The 19,870-nt window shown below is 39.6% G+C and overlaps 1 protein-coding gene across 3 annotated transcripts in view; it reads right to left on the bottom strand.

Annotated features, from left to right (window-relative positions):
- The window catches only part of LOC124594866 (cilia- and flagella-associated protein 300-like), a 152,561-nt gene that overhangs the window by 56,118 nt on the left and 76,573 nt on the right, over positions 1 to 19,870 (bottom strand). For all 3 annotated transcript variants that reach the window (XM_047133334.1, XM_047133336.1, XM_047133335.1), the window contains one exon: positions 2,164 to 2,336. In XM_047133334.1, the coding sequence (XP_046989290.1) occupies positions 2,164 to 2,336 (173 nt within the window). The remainder of the gene's footprint in view (positions 1 to 2,163; positions 2,337 to 19,870) is intronic.

Raw genomic sequence — 19,870 nt, 5'->3', positions numbered from 1 at the left:
TGTCATGTAACCACTCCACCACAGGCTGTGCATTACGAACAGGTGCTCGATCATGTTGGAAGATGCAATTGCCTTTCCCGAATTGCTCTTCAACAGTGGGAAGCAAGAAGGTGCTTAAAACATCAATATAGGCCTGTGCTGTGATAGTGCCACACTAAACAACATGGGGTGCAAGCCCCCTCCATGAAAACATGATCACACCATAACACCGCCACCTCCGAATTTCACTGTTAGCACTACACATGCTGTCAGATGACATTAACCAGGCATTCGCCACACCCACACACTGCCATCGGATGTTGTGTACCGTGATTCGTCCCTCCACACAACATTTTTCCAATGTTTATGCACCTTACACCAAGCGAGGCATCGTTTGGCATTTACTAGGTGATTTGTGGCTTATGAGCAGCCTCTTGACCAATAAATCCAAGTTTTCTCACTTCCCACCTAACTGTCATAGTACTTGCAGTTGATCCTGATGCAGTTTGGAATTCCTGTGTGATGGTCTGGATAGATGTCTGCCTATTACACATTATGACACTCTTCAACTGTCGGTGGTCTCTGTCAGTCAACAGACAAGGTCGGCCTGTACGCTTTTGTGCTGTACGTGTCCCTTCATGTTTCCACTTCACTATCATATCAGAAACAGTGGACCTAGAGATGTTTAGGAGTGTGGAAATCTTGCATACAGACTATTGACACAAGTGACACCCAATCACTTGACCACGTTCAAAGTCTGTGAGTTCTGCAGAGCACCACATACTGCTCTCTCACGATGTCTAATCACTACTGAGGTTCCTGATATGGGGTATCTGGCAGCAGGTGACAGCACAATGCACCTAATATGAAAATGTATGGTTTTGAGGGTGTCTGGATACTTTTGATCACATAGTGTATCTCGTGAACCCACAATGGACTGCTAAGGAGCTGTCTGAATTAAAGAACCCAGCCACAATCGTAGTTCCCAATTATTCAGTCTAAGGTCTTTCACAGAGAGTTAATAATGGCAACACTACAACAACCACTGCAGCATTTATAGTCTTTCCCTAATTCTGGGTACATTTTTTGTAATCTACATCAAAGGAAATGAGATACTGCTCAATACTCCTATCTGGCACACTTTGAATTGAATTGCTTATTTCTAAAAGGGGACAACTCATGATTGATAAATTATTCATGAGAGGGAATAGTTATTCCACACCAACTGTTTAACAACTTAATGCAATTTTATTTCTGCAGTATGGAACCATTAATTTTCTGGACTGTGTAGGGCTAATATCGCCATGTCTGAAAAATAGCTGTAGCTGATATCATGATTCTCAACATCTGAAGTTCTCTCTTTACACTAATAAAAGAAGCAAATGTATTCTAATACATTTATTTCAATTATATAATAGTAAGAACATATAATTAATTAATGGCAGTATTTCTGGCACAATAAATGTAATATAAAGTAAATATCTCAGCTCTGGGCATACTATCACACAGAAAAATGCATTACTTCCATATGTAATCATGTAATGAAGCATGTGTAAAAGATATCCAAATAACTTACAATTTCTCAATGCTTTTCAACCAAAACCACTGATTATGTTTAGGTTAGCATACAACTCTTCAATGTTCACAAAACTGTACCAAGTTCATACAAAATGAATAAAAAATGATCGTGCACTTGTTGACAAAACTGTCTTAAGTTTATACAAAAATAATACAAAACATCTTAAGAGGATGATTGACCACTTGTCCACAACTCTAGGCTGCTCATCTTAATGTTATCTGTGGACTAGTTAGTCAGAGTTTGCAACAAAAACCACTGACTGGTCCAGCATGACTCCAGGAGTGCCACACATTTATTTCTTAGACATAATGATTCTTGGAGTTGTCCCATACTAGAAACTATTGTAACAATTTGATATTTCACTCTGGTCTCTACAAGTGGAAAGGCAATGATGATGTCCAGTTTTGGTTCCAATCAATCCATCTATGTCTCAATAAACCAAAACTGACAAAATCTGCATTTCCAATTTTGAAGCCATTATCCTCTTTCAGCAGTGATCCAGTTATATATTTACTGCTTTAAATAAATTAATCCTTGATCCAAAATCAACCTACTTGCTGCTGCTGCAGTACAAAGAGAATATAGCTTTTCAGATGGTAACATACCTTAGCAGATCTTTGTATATTAACTTTGTTGTTTCCAAGTAGGGATTTATGTTATCTTCATATTGGCACCATTTTCCTCCAAGACAAAGATGCTTAAAGATATGGAAAATAAACTGTTCCCGGTCCTGTTCAGAAAATATATCATAATTGTCACTTTCACTATCCAGAAGTACCTGAAATTGAATGATTCTAAATCAACAGGTCTCACCATATACCATTATCTTTAAATACATAAACTATGAGTAAAATTTGTAGACTACAGGCAATAAAATTAATTTTGCTAGAATAATATTATGTGCTTCTCTTTTTCACTCTACAGTAGAATTTTAAGAATCTCTACATTAGAAACATGAGAATTCTGGCTCTTTGTTCAGCTTTTGCAAGTAAATTATAACTTACAATTATGAGTCAAAACATTATGGCCACTGCCTACCACAAGACTGAAAGCCAGCTAGTGATGATGCAGGTACTTAACATGATAAAGAAAGTATGTAAGTGGAGCAGAGATGAACAAGGAATCATTCTAGCTATGGAATGGGCTGCAAATTGGGAAATGCCCTGTCATGAACAACTTTTGACAAAGGACTAATTGGCATGACCCAGTGCCTGGAAACTAGCATCTCAGAAATGGTGAAACTGACCAGCTGCTTGCATCCCTCTGTTGTGAGCATCCACTGAAAGTGCTTGGAGGTCTGTGAAACCACAAGGAGGCAATGAGGTGTTGGACACCCACGCCTTATCACAGAGCATGGAGGCTGGAGGACTGCCTGCTCCGTAAAGCAGGGTGGCCAGTGAGTGGTGGCAGATCTGATGACAGAATAAAATGCTGGTGTAGGCACAAGTGTACACAGAGTACACGATTCAGCATACAATTTTGAACATGAGCATCCGCAACAGACAGTCCCTACATAGTTCCATGCTGACCCAATGATATCACCAATTACAATTTCAGTAAACACAGTTATCACCAAGTCTGGACCCTGGGTCAATAGAAAAGACATGTTGTTAGATGTATTGCATTTGTTATTACATTAGTTCAATGGTCTTGTTTTGATATGCAGTCCTAGAGGTAAACAGGTGCTCAAAAATGCATGGATGCAGACCTGTAAAACAGTTTCAGTCAGGACTGTGGTAGTATCTACTAACTACAGGGACCATGATAGCTGAGGACTATGAGAACTTTACAACACACCACTCATATCCTTTCATGTTTATCTCTTCCGTGATGGCAATGGCATCTTCCAACAGGAAAACTGTCCATATCACAAGACCAGAATCATGCTACAGCAATTTCAGGAGCTTGATAGTGAATTCACAATGATATCTTGGTACCAAATTTGCCTGATCAAGGGGACTGATGACCACAGATGTTTAGTCCCATAGTGCTCAGAGCCATTTGAACCATTTGCCTGATCAGAAAATCATGGAACACGTTAGTACACTACTGGGTGCCAGCTTCTCACCCACAAACCACTGGAGTTTGCAGCATGTGTGATACCTGTGCATGCACATCTGGTGCCACATATTTCTGGAAACCTACCAATGACTTGTCAAACTCAGGCCTCACAGAATAGCTGCTGCATTGAATTTCAGAGATTGAGCAACACAGTATAAAGCTCAGGGTCATAATATTTTGGCTCATTAATGTATATATCACACACAAATTATATACAACAAAACTACATTTTTCAATTAAAAGCTGGGCCATTTCATACCAAGCTCTCTTGAGCAATGTTATGACCATAAAGAGTGGAATCAATATAAACACTTAGTGTAAAGTGGAGGTGTTGATCATAGATAGACACACAAACAAAAACTGGAACATTGTAGTTCAACTTAAAAGCTTTAATTCTCCTTCAGAGCATGTATGCAAGTGTGCACTCATATGTGAGCATGCGTGCATGTGTGTGTGCGCGTGTGCGCCCACACACACACACACACACACACACACACACACACAAACACATATGACAACAATGTTCTGGCACTTTGGCATGACTGCAGTGAGGGTCGAAGCAGGAGAACTGTACTAGAAAGAGGGTGGGTAAGGGAGTGGTGAAAGGGTGAAAGGAAGGGAAGAGTAAGAGCTAGGGAAGGGGTGGACTTGGTGGTAGGAACACAGCATTAGAGAGAGATAGTTCTAGTGCAGGCAGAGGTAGCAGCATTTTGGACTGATGAAAGAGGATACAAGGATTAGGAGTGGAGAAACAGGATAGAATAGATGAGATTGCTGAAAAACTTAAGCTGATGATGATTGGGGAAGTTACAACAAGGTCAGAAATGGGTGAAGAATAGGAAATAATGGAGGTCAAGGTCATGGGAACTCTAGAACTAAAGGATGTATTGACAGAAAGCATTCCCTTATGAAATCAGAAGCTGGATTTGAGAGGTAGTTTCCAGATGGCAGATGTCTTGAAACAACCTTTCATCAGGATAGACAGCTGATGCTGGTGTTCCCAACATAAAAAATTATGCTAAGGTTGCAGGGAAGTGGTGCATTATGTAGTTACCTTCACATGTGGTGTTGCCAGTGTTAGGCTATAATATGCCTGTGACAGGATTGGAATACAATATGCTAGGTGAGTGCATGGGACAGGTCTTGCAGCACTCCAACAGATATGATGCACATGGCAAGGGGATTGAAGCAGGTGACAGATAAGGGCAAACCAAACATTTTGCAGGCTGAGAGGACAGGAAACACACTTGGGTCAAGCAGTGGGTTTCACGTTGAGATAATAAATGCATTCAGCAAATTTTTTTGTGAGCACTGTAAGTGGAGGACGTCAAGTCTTACATAAATTACTTACGAATCGATGAGAGGGCATTTTAGTATTTGCTCAGTAAAGTGGCTCCTCATATTACAAAACAGAATACTCCGTTCAGAAATGCTATATATGCTGAAGACAGGCTCACCATAACACTGCAATTTCTTGCCACTGGAGATGCTCCTCTAGCTAACAATACAGCACTCAATATCACAGTGCACATTAAGCAAAATAATTCAAGAAACATTTGAAATGAGTTAGAAAGCACTGAAGGAGTAATATCTGAAAATAAATGTTTAGTACACTATATGGGCATTAACATCTATTTTTATTTTTGAATAATATAATTAATGGAATTAGTGTTCCAACAACTAAAAAATTTAAAAAAAGTGTGAAACAGATGAATCACTTTTTAACTTGTGGCATCTAGAGTTCAAAAATAGACAAAGTAGAGTAATTCTTTCTTCTCTATTTTGGTTAACTGAAAAGCTGCCTGGATATTTCCAGGTGTAGAGGTGGATGGGTATAGCTGTGATTGTGGATTTGAAGTCAATTGCAGTATATCCCACCTGCCCATCAGCACACGATTAATAACATACCTTGTGCCCCCTACTCACCCCAACCTGAGTGAAAGCAAGGTTATAAAAAGAGTTGAAGGAACACACCACCTAAACACATTTACAAACACACTTCAGACATCAAATAGCCATAGCGTTGCCAGTGCTTCAAGCGGTTACCTTTCACGTTGCAGGGAACAGAAGACAAATGACTTTTATGGTCAAAACTATGGCAAAGTCCTCGATTTGATCATATTTCTTTGACAAAAGACAAGATTTGATGAAGTTTCCTATTATGCTATCATATTTATTTGAGAGAAATATTTGACATACCAACTTTGACAAAGAAATACATAAGTGTAATACTGGCCTTAGGAATGTGGGACAGTGTGGTACTGGAGATCTGCTTGTGGATGAAGATTAGGTGGCAGCACCTGACTGTGAAGACATTCATTAGACTTTCTGCATACTGGGCATAGGACCTGTCATTTCTGTATATACACTATAAATGGATGGTGACTTTGTACAGAAGATACTTTTTGGTGCAGAAGGGCTGGCTGCTAGCAAAGTTTGTGACTGATGAGTTTGATAGAGAAGAAGGTTTTACAGATTTATCAGAGAGTTAGAGCCTTATGTCCAGGAAAGTGGCATATTGAGTTCAAGAAGACCAGGTGATACTGACAGCAGAATCCTGCAGAGGAATGAGAGCAGAACTCTTGGTCTTGGGTCCAGATCATGAACATTATCAACAAAACTGATTACATGAGGTGCTTAGGAACTTGGATGGCTATGAAGGATACCTTTATGTGCATGAGAGTGTAATGTTGTACCACAGATTTGTTTGTATGTCTTTCAACCAAATGAGAAATAGTTTAGGGTAGAATTAAAACTTGTCATCAGTATAAGAGGGATGTGGTGAGTTTGTAATCAGAACACTGTTGATGTGGCTAACATTTTATAGAGCAAAGGCCATAACACAGAAGGTGTCGATGTGTAGGGAGGCAACATCAACAGCAAAAAGCAAGGAGATGGGTAGTAAACGGGTAGAAATTGCAGACAGAATGTTGCAAACTGGCTGCTTCCCTCTGGGCTGCTGCTACCCAACCATCCACCCTTCTTTCTCCCTCCTTCCCGCCTTCCTCTTCCTCTAAGCATCCCACCTGACACTACCCTACCAGAACCAGTACACCTGCCGAAAAGTATCATTGGAACTGTTAGTTCAGGTGGCACCATGCAGGGGCATGTGAAGAGAGGAGGAGAGAGGAGGAGAGAGGGGGAGAGGGAGAGAGAGAGAGAGAGGGAGAGAGAGAGAGAGAGAGAGAGAGAGAGAGAGAGAGAGTGGAATTACTCTAGCTTGTCAAAGGATGACTCTGAAAGCTAGCAATTTTTCTTTCTTTTGTGTGTGCCTATTGAGAACTCAATGATTCTGCTTTTTGGTGGGTGATCTTCTTTAATCCAAAAGTATTTACAAAATATAAAATTATTTGGTGACTGGAGCTAATTTTGATAATGTGGCTGTAAGGATAAACAATGAGTGCTCCAATCTCACAGAAAATTACTTCTGATACTGATTCGATGTGTAAAAAACATAAACAGCTTCATATTTAAATTTAAATTTCACCAGTATTATTCCAGCAAATTTGCCATTCAAATATGGCCTGACTGTTTGGTCATATGTTAACAGAGAAATTATCCAAACTAATAATACACTATAATACTTTTGAACAAATAATGTGAATGTCTAGTCATTATACATTAATAGCAATGAGAGGAGTTGTTTCAGTGGATGTGATATGCAGCAGTCAGCACAAAAGCATAACAAAATTCTGGTAAGGAAGGGGTCACAGTAATAATTCATCAACCGCACCTAGAAAACTATGTGAATGGGCGTTTTTTGATTATTGCAGATAAATTACAATAAAAATTCCCAAAAAGCAAATTTAACCCCTACAAAATAATCATGCACTAAGTACAATGATGTTACTACCTCCCACAGACTATGAAATCAGTAAAACTGCACAAAACTAACAAAATCAGTAGACTTAGATGAAGCACCAATGTGTGTGCTGAAACAATGGATACAGATTATGCAAGGGTTCTTAATAAACATCATAAATGAACCACTTACATCAGGAAAGTTTCCAGAGTATATAAAACAGGCAAGAGTTTTGCCTCTGCAACAGGAAGGTAATGCACAAGACACAGAAAACCACTGACCTATTTCCCTGCTGTCATCATTCTCAAAAATTATTAAATCAATTATGAAAGACAGATTATCTATTACCTTCCAAGTGAATCACAGTTTGGTTCCCAAACTGGTAAAAGTCAAGAATCAGTGAAAGCAAAATTCTCAAAAATGGTATTTGCTGTTATTGACAAAAATGAGTGTGTCACAGGTATATTTTAGATATTCTTAGGCTTTTGACATTATTGACCATAAGATTCTACTAAATCAGCTGGAATCACTAGGAATAAGAGGCTTAGCTAATGACTAGTTCCAATCATATCTAGCAGGCAGGGTACAAAAGGTAGAGGTACACATACCACAAATAAGGTCACACTTTTAGTGAACCACCTATCAGAACCAAATTACATTAATACAGGAGTTCCTCACAGTAGTATATTAGGACCAACACTGTTTCAGACATACATCAATGACTTTTCAATATTGTTAGTCATGAAGAACAAATTTTCTTTGCTGATGACAGCATTATCATAGTCACTGAGAAAACAAGAGACCTCTTTACAGAGAAGGCAAATGAAACCCTCAAGGAAGTTTACAACTGGCCAATAAGTAATGAAGTGACATTGATAAGGAAAACAAATACCACAAATTTCAGTTTGAAAAAGGAAAATGATATTTTTAAATAAAATGTAGCTAACACTTCTGTAGAATGTGTAACAAACACAAAATTTCTAAGAATGAATATCGATTCTCAGTTAAAGTGGTGTGAACACATAATACCTCTAAACAGAATGTCATCACCATGTTATGCCCTTAGAGTCTTGTCATCAGGGTGTAACGGCCAGTGCCTTTCAGTTACGTACTATTCATATGTATACTCAGGACTTCGCTATGGAATTCTTTTGTCGACAACAAGTGCACAAAACATGAAAAGAGGTTTCAAGCTACAGAAAAGGGCTATAACAATAATAACCACAGGCAATAGTCAAGCTCATTTTAAAGACATGATCACAACACTGGGGATTTTCACTGTGCCACTTACTACTAGTACATTTACTACTCAGTTGTGCACATCAAAAACAAAATTGATAATTACATTACTACACAAACAGCTCTGTCCATTAACATGGAACAAAATCTAGACTGAACTAATATTTAACAAGAATGAATAAACATAAAACTCAAAACAGCATTTTCTATCAAGAACTAAAAGTGTACAATAAAAGAGGATATTGAAGAATTTGCTAAAACACACTTATTTAAAAAGAAAATTAAAAAGTATCTCTTAAGCAATACATTCTATACACTGATGATCTCTTTAGATAACACACTGTAGTGGTTTAATAATAAATGTAATGCAAATAATAACAAAGATAATAAAACATTTAACATTTCATGTAACATTTTCACACTGTATTTTTTCCTTCTTTTTTTCCTTTTCTGGGAAACCATACTCCCAAACACATGCAGTGTATGATGCTAACACCTCATGGTCTTTCTGCGCTAAGCATGCCAATCATTAAGGAGGGATGCTGACTTATTTTTCAGGCTAGCAAATGGAAAGTCATGGTACATAAAATGGAAACTTAACATCGACACTACGGCCCTGACATCAGCTGATAGTGTGTGTAATGTCACATTTTGAAATAATGTGTGTTTAGCATGTGTTGTGTGTGCAGTGACTGAGAGTGAGAAATGAATGAACATTAGTAAATGCCTTCTTTCCAAACCAGGATTGTACACTAGCAATAAACTGAATGAGATAGCACAGTGTTAAACAGACTGACCTTGTACTCAGGAGGGTGGTGGCTTGAATCTTCCCCTGGCTATCATGATTCGGTTTTCTGCAGTGATGCATGTGCGTACTTTCAAAATATTACATGCACAACAGTGCTGTGTTGTCTGCATAGGGCAAATAAGCCTTGTGTGCGTGCATGCGTGTGTGTGTGTGTGTGTGTGTGTGTGTGTGTGTGTGTGTGTGTGTTTGTGACAGAGAGAGAGAGAGAGAGAGAGAGAGAGAGAGAGAGAGATATCACTGTCAGAGCCTGCCATGGACTCCAGTCTACTTAAGGCTACCTGAGTGAGTACTGCGACAACTCTTTGTTTATGTAACTGGTTCCTTCTGAATGTTACTTAGGTACTGTGCTCAAGTAGTTAATGCTTCCATGGAATAAAGTTGTGATCAGTCTACTGGTCTTGTTGTACTTATGCCTAATGATAACACATTTGGCAATGAGTGTGGTCATGTTCTGCGTGCATATTTCTACTCTGGTTTGTCCTCCATTTCTTCTCACAGTGGCTGAGGGTGTTACAGGGCACATTTTATGTCAGTTGGTTGAACAGCAAGAATCATTTGCCAAGGCATTGCACCACCAATCATAGGCACTAGACAATCAAACTCAGGTACTTCAATCAGTAGCTTCTGTTTTGTCTAGTTGGCATGCTCTTCAGCCTCTGTTGCCTGCAGTTTTACACTCTGCAGCCATTGTGGCTTCTCTGCCTCCCTTTTCTACATACTATGAGTCCACTGAGGAATGTGACACACATGAGAAACGTCTGCTACAACTCTTTCAAGCTTTTGGGGTTCCTGATATTATTTTATGTAGTGCCTTGTTCCTTTCATGGATATGTCCAAGTATCAGTGACAATGACATGGTTGTGCCAACAGTGATTACCAAAGTACAAAGGACAACTAAAACAAGCATGAAGATATATATGTCCAGTAAACCAGATAAAACCAGTAGATATGTCAATGAGTAGCTTGTAAGTTTCAGCACAGGGCACAAGCATGTAGAGGAATTCTCACTTAAGTTTAAAAGAATAGTTGACCGCACATTGGATAGATATGTACCCTTAGAACAGTTCATAATGGGAGGGAACCAACTTGGTATACAGTCACTGTAAAGCAACTTCTAAGAAACAGAGATTACTGCACAATATGTGTAGAACAAAGCATGGAGCTATAGATGGAGAGATGCTGAATGAAATGCATTTGGCTATCAGGAGAAAAATGCGTGATGCCTTCAATGACGACCATAGCAGAATATTGTCAAATAATATTTCACAAAATCCAAAGAAATACTGGTCATATATAAATGCTGTTAGTGGCACTAAAGTTAGTGTTTAGCCCCTATTGAATGAGACAGGAACTGAAATTGAGGGTGGTAAAGCAAAAGTTTAACTCCATTTTCATATAGTCCTTTACAAAGAAAACCCAGGAGAATTGCTCCAATTTAATCTTCATACATCTGAAAAGATGAATGAAATAAGTATTAGTGTCAGTGGTGTTGAGAAACAGCTGAAACTGTTAAAACTGAACAAAGTTCCAGGCCCCGATGGAATTCCTGTGAGATGTTATACTGAATTTGCAGCTGAAATAGGCCGTCTTCTAACTATAATCTATCATAGATCCCTCAAACAAAAGACCATGCCCAGTTCTTGGAAAAAGGCACAGGTCATACCTGTCTACAAGAAGGATAGTAGAAGCGATCCACAAAACCACTATCCAATATCCTTGACACTGAATTGGTATAGAATCTTAGAACATATTCTGAGCCCAAACATAATGAGGTATCTTGAACAGAATGACTTCCTCAATGCCAACCAGCATAGAATTTGAAAACACTGATCATGTGAAACCCAACTTATACTTTTCTCACAACTTACTGAAAGCTTTGGATCAAGGTAACCAGATAGATGCAGTGTTTCTTAATTTCTGAAAAGCATTTGACTCAGTACCACACCCAATACACTTATTGTCAAAAATAGGATCATCTGGGGTATCAAGTGAAATTTTTGACTGGATTGAGCACATTTTTGGTCGGGAGGACACAGCATGTCATCTTAGATGGAAAGTAATCGTCAGATGTAGAAGTAATATCAGGTGTGCCCCAGGGAAGTGTGTTGGGACACTTACTGTTCTAGTTGATATTAGTGACCTTGTAGACAATATTAATAGTAAAATCAGGCTTTTTGCGGTTGATGCAGTTATCTACAATCAAGTAATATCTGAAAAGAGCTGCATAAATATTCAATCAGGTCTTGATAAGATTTCAACCTGGAGTGGAGATTGGCAACTTGCTCTAAATGTTCAGAAATGTAAAATTGTGCACTTTACAAAACGAAAAAATGTAGTATCCTATAGCTATAATGTCTATGAGTCACTGTTGGAATTGGGCAACTCATACAAATACTGGATGTAACACTTTGTGGGGATATGAAATAGAATGATCACTTATGTTCAGTCATGGCTAAAGCAGGTGATAGACTTCAGTTCATTAGTAGAATACTGGGGAAGTGCAATCAGTTTACAAAAGAGATTGGTTAAAAATCACTTGTGTGACCCATCTTATAATATTGCTCCAGTGTATGGGACCCATACCAGATAGGACTAACAGGGTATATTGAATGTATACAGAAAAGGGCAGCACGAATGGTCACTGGTTTGTTAAACCATGGGAGAGTGTCACAGAGATACTGAAGGAACTGAAATGGCAGATTCTTGAAGACAGGTGTAAACAATCCCGAGAAAGTCTATTAACAAAGTTTCAAGAACTGGCTTTAAATGATTACTGTACTGATATGCTACAACCCAACATGTATTGCTCACACATGGATCTTGAGGATAAGATTAAAATAATTACTGCATGCACAGATGCATCAAATAATCATTCCTCGCATGCTCCATATGTAAATGGAACAGGAAGAAAACCTAATAAATGGTACAATGGGATGTACCCTCTGCCGTGCACCTCATTGTAGTTTGCAGAGTATGGATGTAGATGCAGATGGAGATGGAGAATGTATCAAGTCCTGTGTCAACTCACTCCTTTGCAAGATCAGTCTACTTTAACATTTGACCAAATGTGTGAACTTCTTTCAAAAAAGTACTACTGTAAGCACACCCTGTGTTGTGTTTTACCACTGTATGAAACAACCACATTGATACTATCGAGCATGGGTGCCTGAACTCCGTGGGTTAAGCCATCATTGTCATTCTGTGTCTGAGATGCATAAAGAGCTGTATGCCGATCAGATGGTGAGAGATGCTATCATTCATTTAGCTCTGAATAGTGAGATGCAAGAATGTGCTATCTAGTGTGAAAATCCATCCATCTCCAAGGTTTTAGCTATTGCACAGTCATTTGAGGTGTTGCAAGCTGCTGGTAACCAAACTGAAACTTGGTGTGAGGTATCAGCAATTCAACCCTCTCCTCCACACCAAGCTCCTGATAGTTCACAGGGAGAAGACATGGCTGCGGTGGCCCACATGTGATCCCAATGTCAAGGTGGCTGGCCTCACTCCCAGGAGCAGTCCGCAAAAAAAAGTAAGCAGGCCAGTAAACAACAATGTATGCATTCCACACTACCATCCTGCCCTTATTGTTTCATTAATTATGACCACTCAGACTACCCAAAAAGCTGGGCTACCTGTCATAATTGCAACAAAAGTGTCACATTGCTTTGTTTATAATGCACAAATCCAGCACAACAATCCTGATGTGGATATGGATATAAACATTGCATTGGCTATTTCTGTTGTGCCAAACAAGCTTTTCATTGATGTTAAGGTTCGTTGTGAAGTCTTCCACATGCAAGCGGATACAAGAGCTGTGGTAACCTTGATGAACTCAAAAACTTATATGGGCTCTGGGGCCCCCCTCTGCTTCTCCCTGTGTCGTGAAAGTTAGTAAACAGAGTATTCCTATTCTCAACCAATTCTTTGCCCCAGTGACCTACAAGTCAGTAGTCTGGTCACCTACATTTCTTGTTGTAGATAATGCATGTGTGGAGAATCTATTTGGATTAGATGCTTTTAAGTTGTTTGGTTTTACCCTTTCAGATGAAATGAATTTAGTGTCTGAACAAGCTGTATACAAAGTTAGATCCATTGGTGTTCTGAGTTGTGCTCTTTGTTCTCTCATAGGTTGGGGTATGCCAACAGTTTTCAAGCACACATTGTCATGAAGCCTTTTGCTTGGCCTCATTTTTTCTGGGCCTGTCTGGTTCCAGTAGCATTCAGGGAACAAGTCAAAGATAAATTAGATCACCTTATGGAATCTGGCATTGTTCAGCCTACTGCATCAAGTGAATGGTCTACCCACTCAGTTATAGTAAAGAAACCACCAGGCCAGTTACATCTCTGTGGCAATTTCAGTGTTTCTGTGAATGCAAAATCCATTGTGGATACATACCTGATACTGCATCCGGACGAATTCTTTGAAAAGTTATGAGGTGGTGAACATTTCTCAAAAATTGACCTGTCAGATGTCAGATGCTGTTTACAACTCCCTTTAGATAAAGAGTCACAACATATGTTAACCACTGGTTACCAGCTTGTGAAACTGCATTTTACACCCTTAAGACCATGTTTCAGTCTATGTACTGCATACTGATGTACCAACTTGGCCTCCACTTAATCCTTATGATGGATGCTTCACAGTAGGGGTTGGGGGCAGTGCTTATGTCTAGATATTCTGATAGCTCCAGGTGTCCTATTGCTTATGCCTTAAAAATGCTGATCCCAGCTCAAACTAGGTACTATCAGATAGAAAAGGAAGCTTTGGCCATTGTATATGCTATGAAGAAATTCCACATTTTTCTTTATGGTACCAAATTCCACCTGGTCACTGATCACAAACGATTGTTCTGTCCTTCTGTGTTGTTGCCAGATAAAGCAGCATGTTACATTCAATGGTGGGCTCTTTTCCTTTTGTGTTATAAGATTCATTTCTGCCCTACAAATCAACACACAAACACTGATGTTTTTCCCTGCCTGCCAGATGGTCTGGACCCAGGATTTGATCAGAAGGAATTGCTTTGCTTCCACATTGATGTCACCACACAGCAAATGATTGATGTTTCCCTGTAACTAGAACATGGACTGCAAAGGCAGTAGTTTCAGATTACATTTTGTGGAAGGTCATAACATTTGTACAACATGGTTAGGTGGATTCACCATCTTCTTGTATGTCCGACCCCCTTTCAACTTTGATTGTCTGTTGTGGATGGTGTTCTGCTGTTAGACATGGATCACATGGCCTCTCAGGTAGTGACCCCATCAGTGCTTCATTTGGAGGCTCTCTGTTTATACATGCGGATCATTGAGGAGTATCATGCACAAAAGCATTGGCCCATTGACTCTTGTTTTATCCTGGCTTGGATGGTGACATTACCCACGTGGTTGCCTCCTGGTCACTGTGTGTGACACACCAAGCACTTCCCTGGGTATCATTGTCTCCTTGGCTGATGCCATCACAAGCATGGGACAATATGCATGTGGATTTCACAGGCCCATTTCTTAACACTTACTGGCTGTGTCATTAACCCATATTCTCATTTTCCACATGTCATTAATTGTGTTCCCACATCCATAACTTCCACCATAGCAACCTTGTCCAAAAGTTTTTCACTCAGAGATTTGCTCATGATGTTAGTGCCAATAATGGTCCACAGTTTTCATTGCAAGAGTTTGCAGCATTTTGCAATTCCTGTGGTATCCATCACATCCTCGTCCTGCCATTCCATCCACAATCTAATGGTAAGGTGGACACCTTGCACAAATGTTCAACATTCAGATGTTGCCAACTCTTCATCCAACATTGCCTTAGACCGATTTCTCTCCTCACACTGTTTCATGCCATTTTGAGCCTGGCAGAGCTACTCCATGGATGCCAGCTGAGGACAGTGCTATACCCTATGTGTCCTCCATTCAGGCATCAACCTGTCCAGCTGCACTGTGCCTCTTTTGGCTGGGTGTGGCTGTCTGGGTGCACAGTTTTGGACAATGCCGTAAAAGGATTCCAGCTGTCACCAGCAGATGCCAGAGGTGGCGACTCTGTGATGTACGCATGGAGGACAGCCTCTGCTTGAGGCACCTTGATCAGCTTTGCCTTCGCATGGATGGCTGCGCCCACCCCCACCGCCTGCCCACTCCCACCCCTGCCTGTCATACCATCACCTCCAAGCCTGTCCACTTCTGTTGTCACATCACCTGCTGCTGGCTGCCGGTTCTCCACTCCACTCCCGCACAGGCACGAGCATCCATCCTCGGAGGCCGAACCAGCAGTTCCTTTACTCCTTCTGACACCACTGTCAGGGATTCTGTCACCTGTTCCTGAGCAACTGCTGGTACCAGTATCATCAGCACCACAAGTGCTATCACCAGAGCCGATGTCCGAGGTTGACATGAAAACAATCACAATGTTGGCAGTGTTGCCATATGGTTTGACATGGGAAGGCAGGTGCAAAATGAGTCTGCACCTGAACACTTCAGACCATATGCTCCCATTGCAGTATGCCACCGTAGCCAGAGCCCAGTGGATGAGAAGGACAGTATGGATATCTCAACAATCCAAGGAATTTAGTGACATGTGCATATACTTTCAAAAGGCTGTGCATGTGGCAGTGCTATGTCGTCTGCAGAGGGCACCTCAGACTTTTGTGTGTGTGTGTGTGTGTGTGTGTGTGTGTGTGTGTGTGTGTGTGTGTGAGAGAGAGAGAGAGAGAGAGAGAGAGGGAGAGAGGGAGAGAGAGAGAGAGAGGGAGAGAGAGAGAGAGAGAGAGAATCACTCTCAGAGCCTGTCATGGGCCCCAGTCCATTTATGGCTAGTTGAGCTACACTTTGCCTCAGTTCTTTATGTGTGCTGCTACAGCTCTTTGTGTATGTAATTGGTTTGTGTGAATATTACTTAAATACTGTGTTCATGTTGTTAATGGTTTCATGGAAAAAAGTTGTGTTTGGTCTAATGGCCAGGTTATACTTATAACTAATTGCCAGGTTATACTTATAACTAATTACAACAGTTTTCAAATTATTTCAGGTAAATGCTGGGATGGTTCCTACTTTAAGGTCACAGCTGACTACTTTTTCCATCCCTGGCAAGCTAGAACAGTAACAATGTAAAAGCCTGTTATATGAATCATGTTATTTTCTTTGTGCTTAAACTGTTAACATGTTCAATATCCTGGTAAGAGCAATCTGTGGATGAATGAAAAGGAAATGAAGTTCCATGCTTATTGACAGAGCATAGGGGAACGATGCGGGAGACCTGCGCCGCCATAATAGGCAAGGTCCTAATTGAGGTGGTTTGTCGTTGCCTTCCTCTGACCATAATGGGGATGAATGATGATGATGAAGGCAACACAACAACACCCAGTCATTGCGGGGCAGGTGAAAACCTCCTGACCCCACTGAGAATCGAACCCGGGACCCCATGATTGGGAAGCGATAACGCTACCGTGAGACCATGAGCAGCAGACTATGGATGAATAAAACAACAAAAAGTGCTACTACCACTACTGCTATTGCTACTGCTACTACTACTACTAATACTACTACTACTACTTGAATCAGTGTAGCAAGAGGGAACTTATCAGTAATGTAAAAACCAGGCTACAGAAGAAATACTACGCAAAAACAGCACTTGAATCAGCTGTAGCAGACTTGGTCTGAAAACAATGACAAATTGCAGATTCAGAAGAAACACCCGCAAACTGCAGAATTTAATGGAAAGCAGGACAAACAAGAAGCCAGGAAAATAAACAGACAGAAAAAAACAGCAACATAGCATCAACAGCTGACATGCAAACACCAAACACGTATGCAACACAAGTGAAATATTCTGCAAAAACAGAACCAGAAACAAACCTACCAGATTTGGTCTGAAAACAATGACAGATTGAATATACAGAAGAAACACACACAAACTGCAAAATTTAGTAGAAAGAAGAAGAAAGAGGAAGTCTACAAGATAAATAGAGACAGGACATTGTTTGACAACAGGAAAACCAGCAACACAGCACCTAGAACTGATGTGCAAGCACCAAACATCTTTGCAACAAAAATTGTGTATCCACAAGTACTTCTGTCTAATAGAAACAATAGTTCTAAGAGAACAGCACTTAAACTGATAGTAAGGGGTACTCTAGATATTCTCTCAAATTCTGTAATGAAGATCATTCACCAAATTGTTAAGTCCCTATACAACAAAGTATAAGATTTAAATACACTAATAATGCATTAGTTAAATGATATTTCTGTAATGTGTGTTTCTGTCTCCCATCAAAATGTCTCTTAGGTTGACTACTATTGTAGACCTAGTGATCACTACAGAACAGCAGCCATATTCATCAAGAATAGCTAATATTACCCTCCAAATTAGTAAGAAAGACTTTGAGATTAAATTTGATAACAGACATTGTGGACTGTTCTCTGCCAGGAAATTTTGGGATATTTCAGGGAAAAATTTAATGGTTCCTAAATAATTACATGTGATGCTTAATTTTATGGTGATTTCAACATAGTTTTTCTCAGTAAATATAAACAGAGAGCTGCTCTAGTCAGGGTCATTAAATAATATAATGTTACTGTCATGGTAAACCTTGCAACAAGAGTAACACCAATCAGTCAGATAGCCTTGTGTCAAATTTTGACTGACAAAGAGAACTGTAAGTGGTCCATGAAACAGTATGTACAAGGTTCAATTACCATAAAGCTTTAATAATTCCCATCGCTATTAAAGGAGGATAGGCAAAAAACATAGGATTTTCAGTGAGGGAAATGTAAACCACTTTAATTTATTATTGCCCAGTAAAGACTGATCTGTTGCCTTTGAAACTGAGAGGCTGATTTTGTAGGAAAGTTCTGGTGTCCACCTGGCACCATGTATGGGCATTGGTGTGTGATGGTTTTTGTACAGTGAATCCTGATTTTGTCATATATGTTAAATGCTATAAAGCTGTATTCAGAAAAATTGTAGCTACACCTAAAAAAATGGCAAATAATACATTTATTCTCAGACACAGAAATAAGACGAAGGCATTCTTGTCAGGTGTTCAGTCAGAATCAGGAGCCAAAGTCAAAAATCAAGAGAACTTGAAAATCAAATTTAAAAATTATATTATAATAAACCTTGCTCATATGGCAAATTTCTTCAGTGAATTTTTCTTAAATGTAGCAAGATCAGATTTAGATATGGCAACCTACAGCAAATATAAGCTTGGAAAACAACTGCAACACATCTTTCAAAGAGTTTGAAAAAATCACCCAGAGAGAGTTGGAAAATGAAATACTGTCTTTAAAAAACATGTTGTCTGGGTTTGATGAAAGACTCATTTCTGTAATCAGGACTGTGTACAATAACATTCCACAAGCACTGTCAGATATTATAAACCATTCTTTTGTGCAGGGATGTTTTCAAACCATATTGAAATATGCTGACATAAAACCATTATTCAAAAAGGAATTGACAGAATATATGGGGAATTCCCACCCTCTCTCTCTTCTGTCAGTCTTCTTTAAAGTGTCGAAAAGATTGCAGCAAAACAAATTCAACAACTTCTGACTGCAAATGACATAATTTTTAAAAACCTGTTTGGACTTCAAAGGTAAAAAGCACTGCAAATGCCGTCAATGAGTTTTACTCCAAAAATAAGCTCCACATTAAATGAGGGTATAAAGGTCACAGGAATATTCTGTTTTCTGACAAAAGCCTTCACTTCAGTGAACCACTTCCTATTTCTCCATAAATTAAAGATTATGGATTCTGGGACACTGCTTTACAATAGTTCAGTTCTTACTTAACAGACAGGAAACAAAGAGTAACTGTAACTTCAAATTCAAGAAATTACTCCTCAAACTAGAAAACAATTTCCCAAGGTGTACTACAAGGATCCATATCAGGTCTGATTGGTAGGACTGGTAGGTGAAAATGTGTTTCCAGTGTAGGGACTGTGAGAAGGAGAGAAGGTCATTATGAGTCCATAACGACTGGATTTGAGAGTGGGACAAAAGGTAAGGCCTTTAGAAACGACTGATACTTCTGTGGGACTAAGGCTTCAGACTCAACCCAAAGCCACTGTTGAACCCTGCCTGACTCAGTTCATTCTGCCATCCAACTGTGATTCACCCCTACAGCCCCCAAATCACCTCATGTTAACGTTCCAGAATTTCTTAACCTCAAACTTTGCCTCTGATCATTTCTCACATCCCTCAACATGAAAAATAATCTTACACACTCAGAAAGAACTGAAATCCACTACCTAAAATCTGATCTTAACCTTATAATGCTATCTGCCAACAAAGATTCCACCACCATGGTTCTTAACTGTAGGGATCACCTGGACCACGAGCAGTCAGATTTGTCCATATTCAAACCCTGTCACAGTGATTCCATTCCAGAAATCCAGCAGGATCTCTA

Source organism: Schistocerca americana, chromosome 2 (genome assembly GCF_021461395.2).
Source record: "Schistocerca americana isolate TAMUIC-IGC-003095 chromosome 2, iqSchAmer2.1, whole genome shotgun sequence".
Taxonomy (NCBI): Eukaryota; Metazoa; Arthropoda; class Insecta; order Orthoptera; family Acrididae; genus Schistocerca; species Schistocerca americana.
Note: the sequence above shows the minus strand (reverse complement) of the source record. Positions and strands in the feature narration are given on the sequence as shown.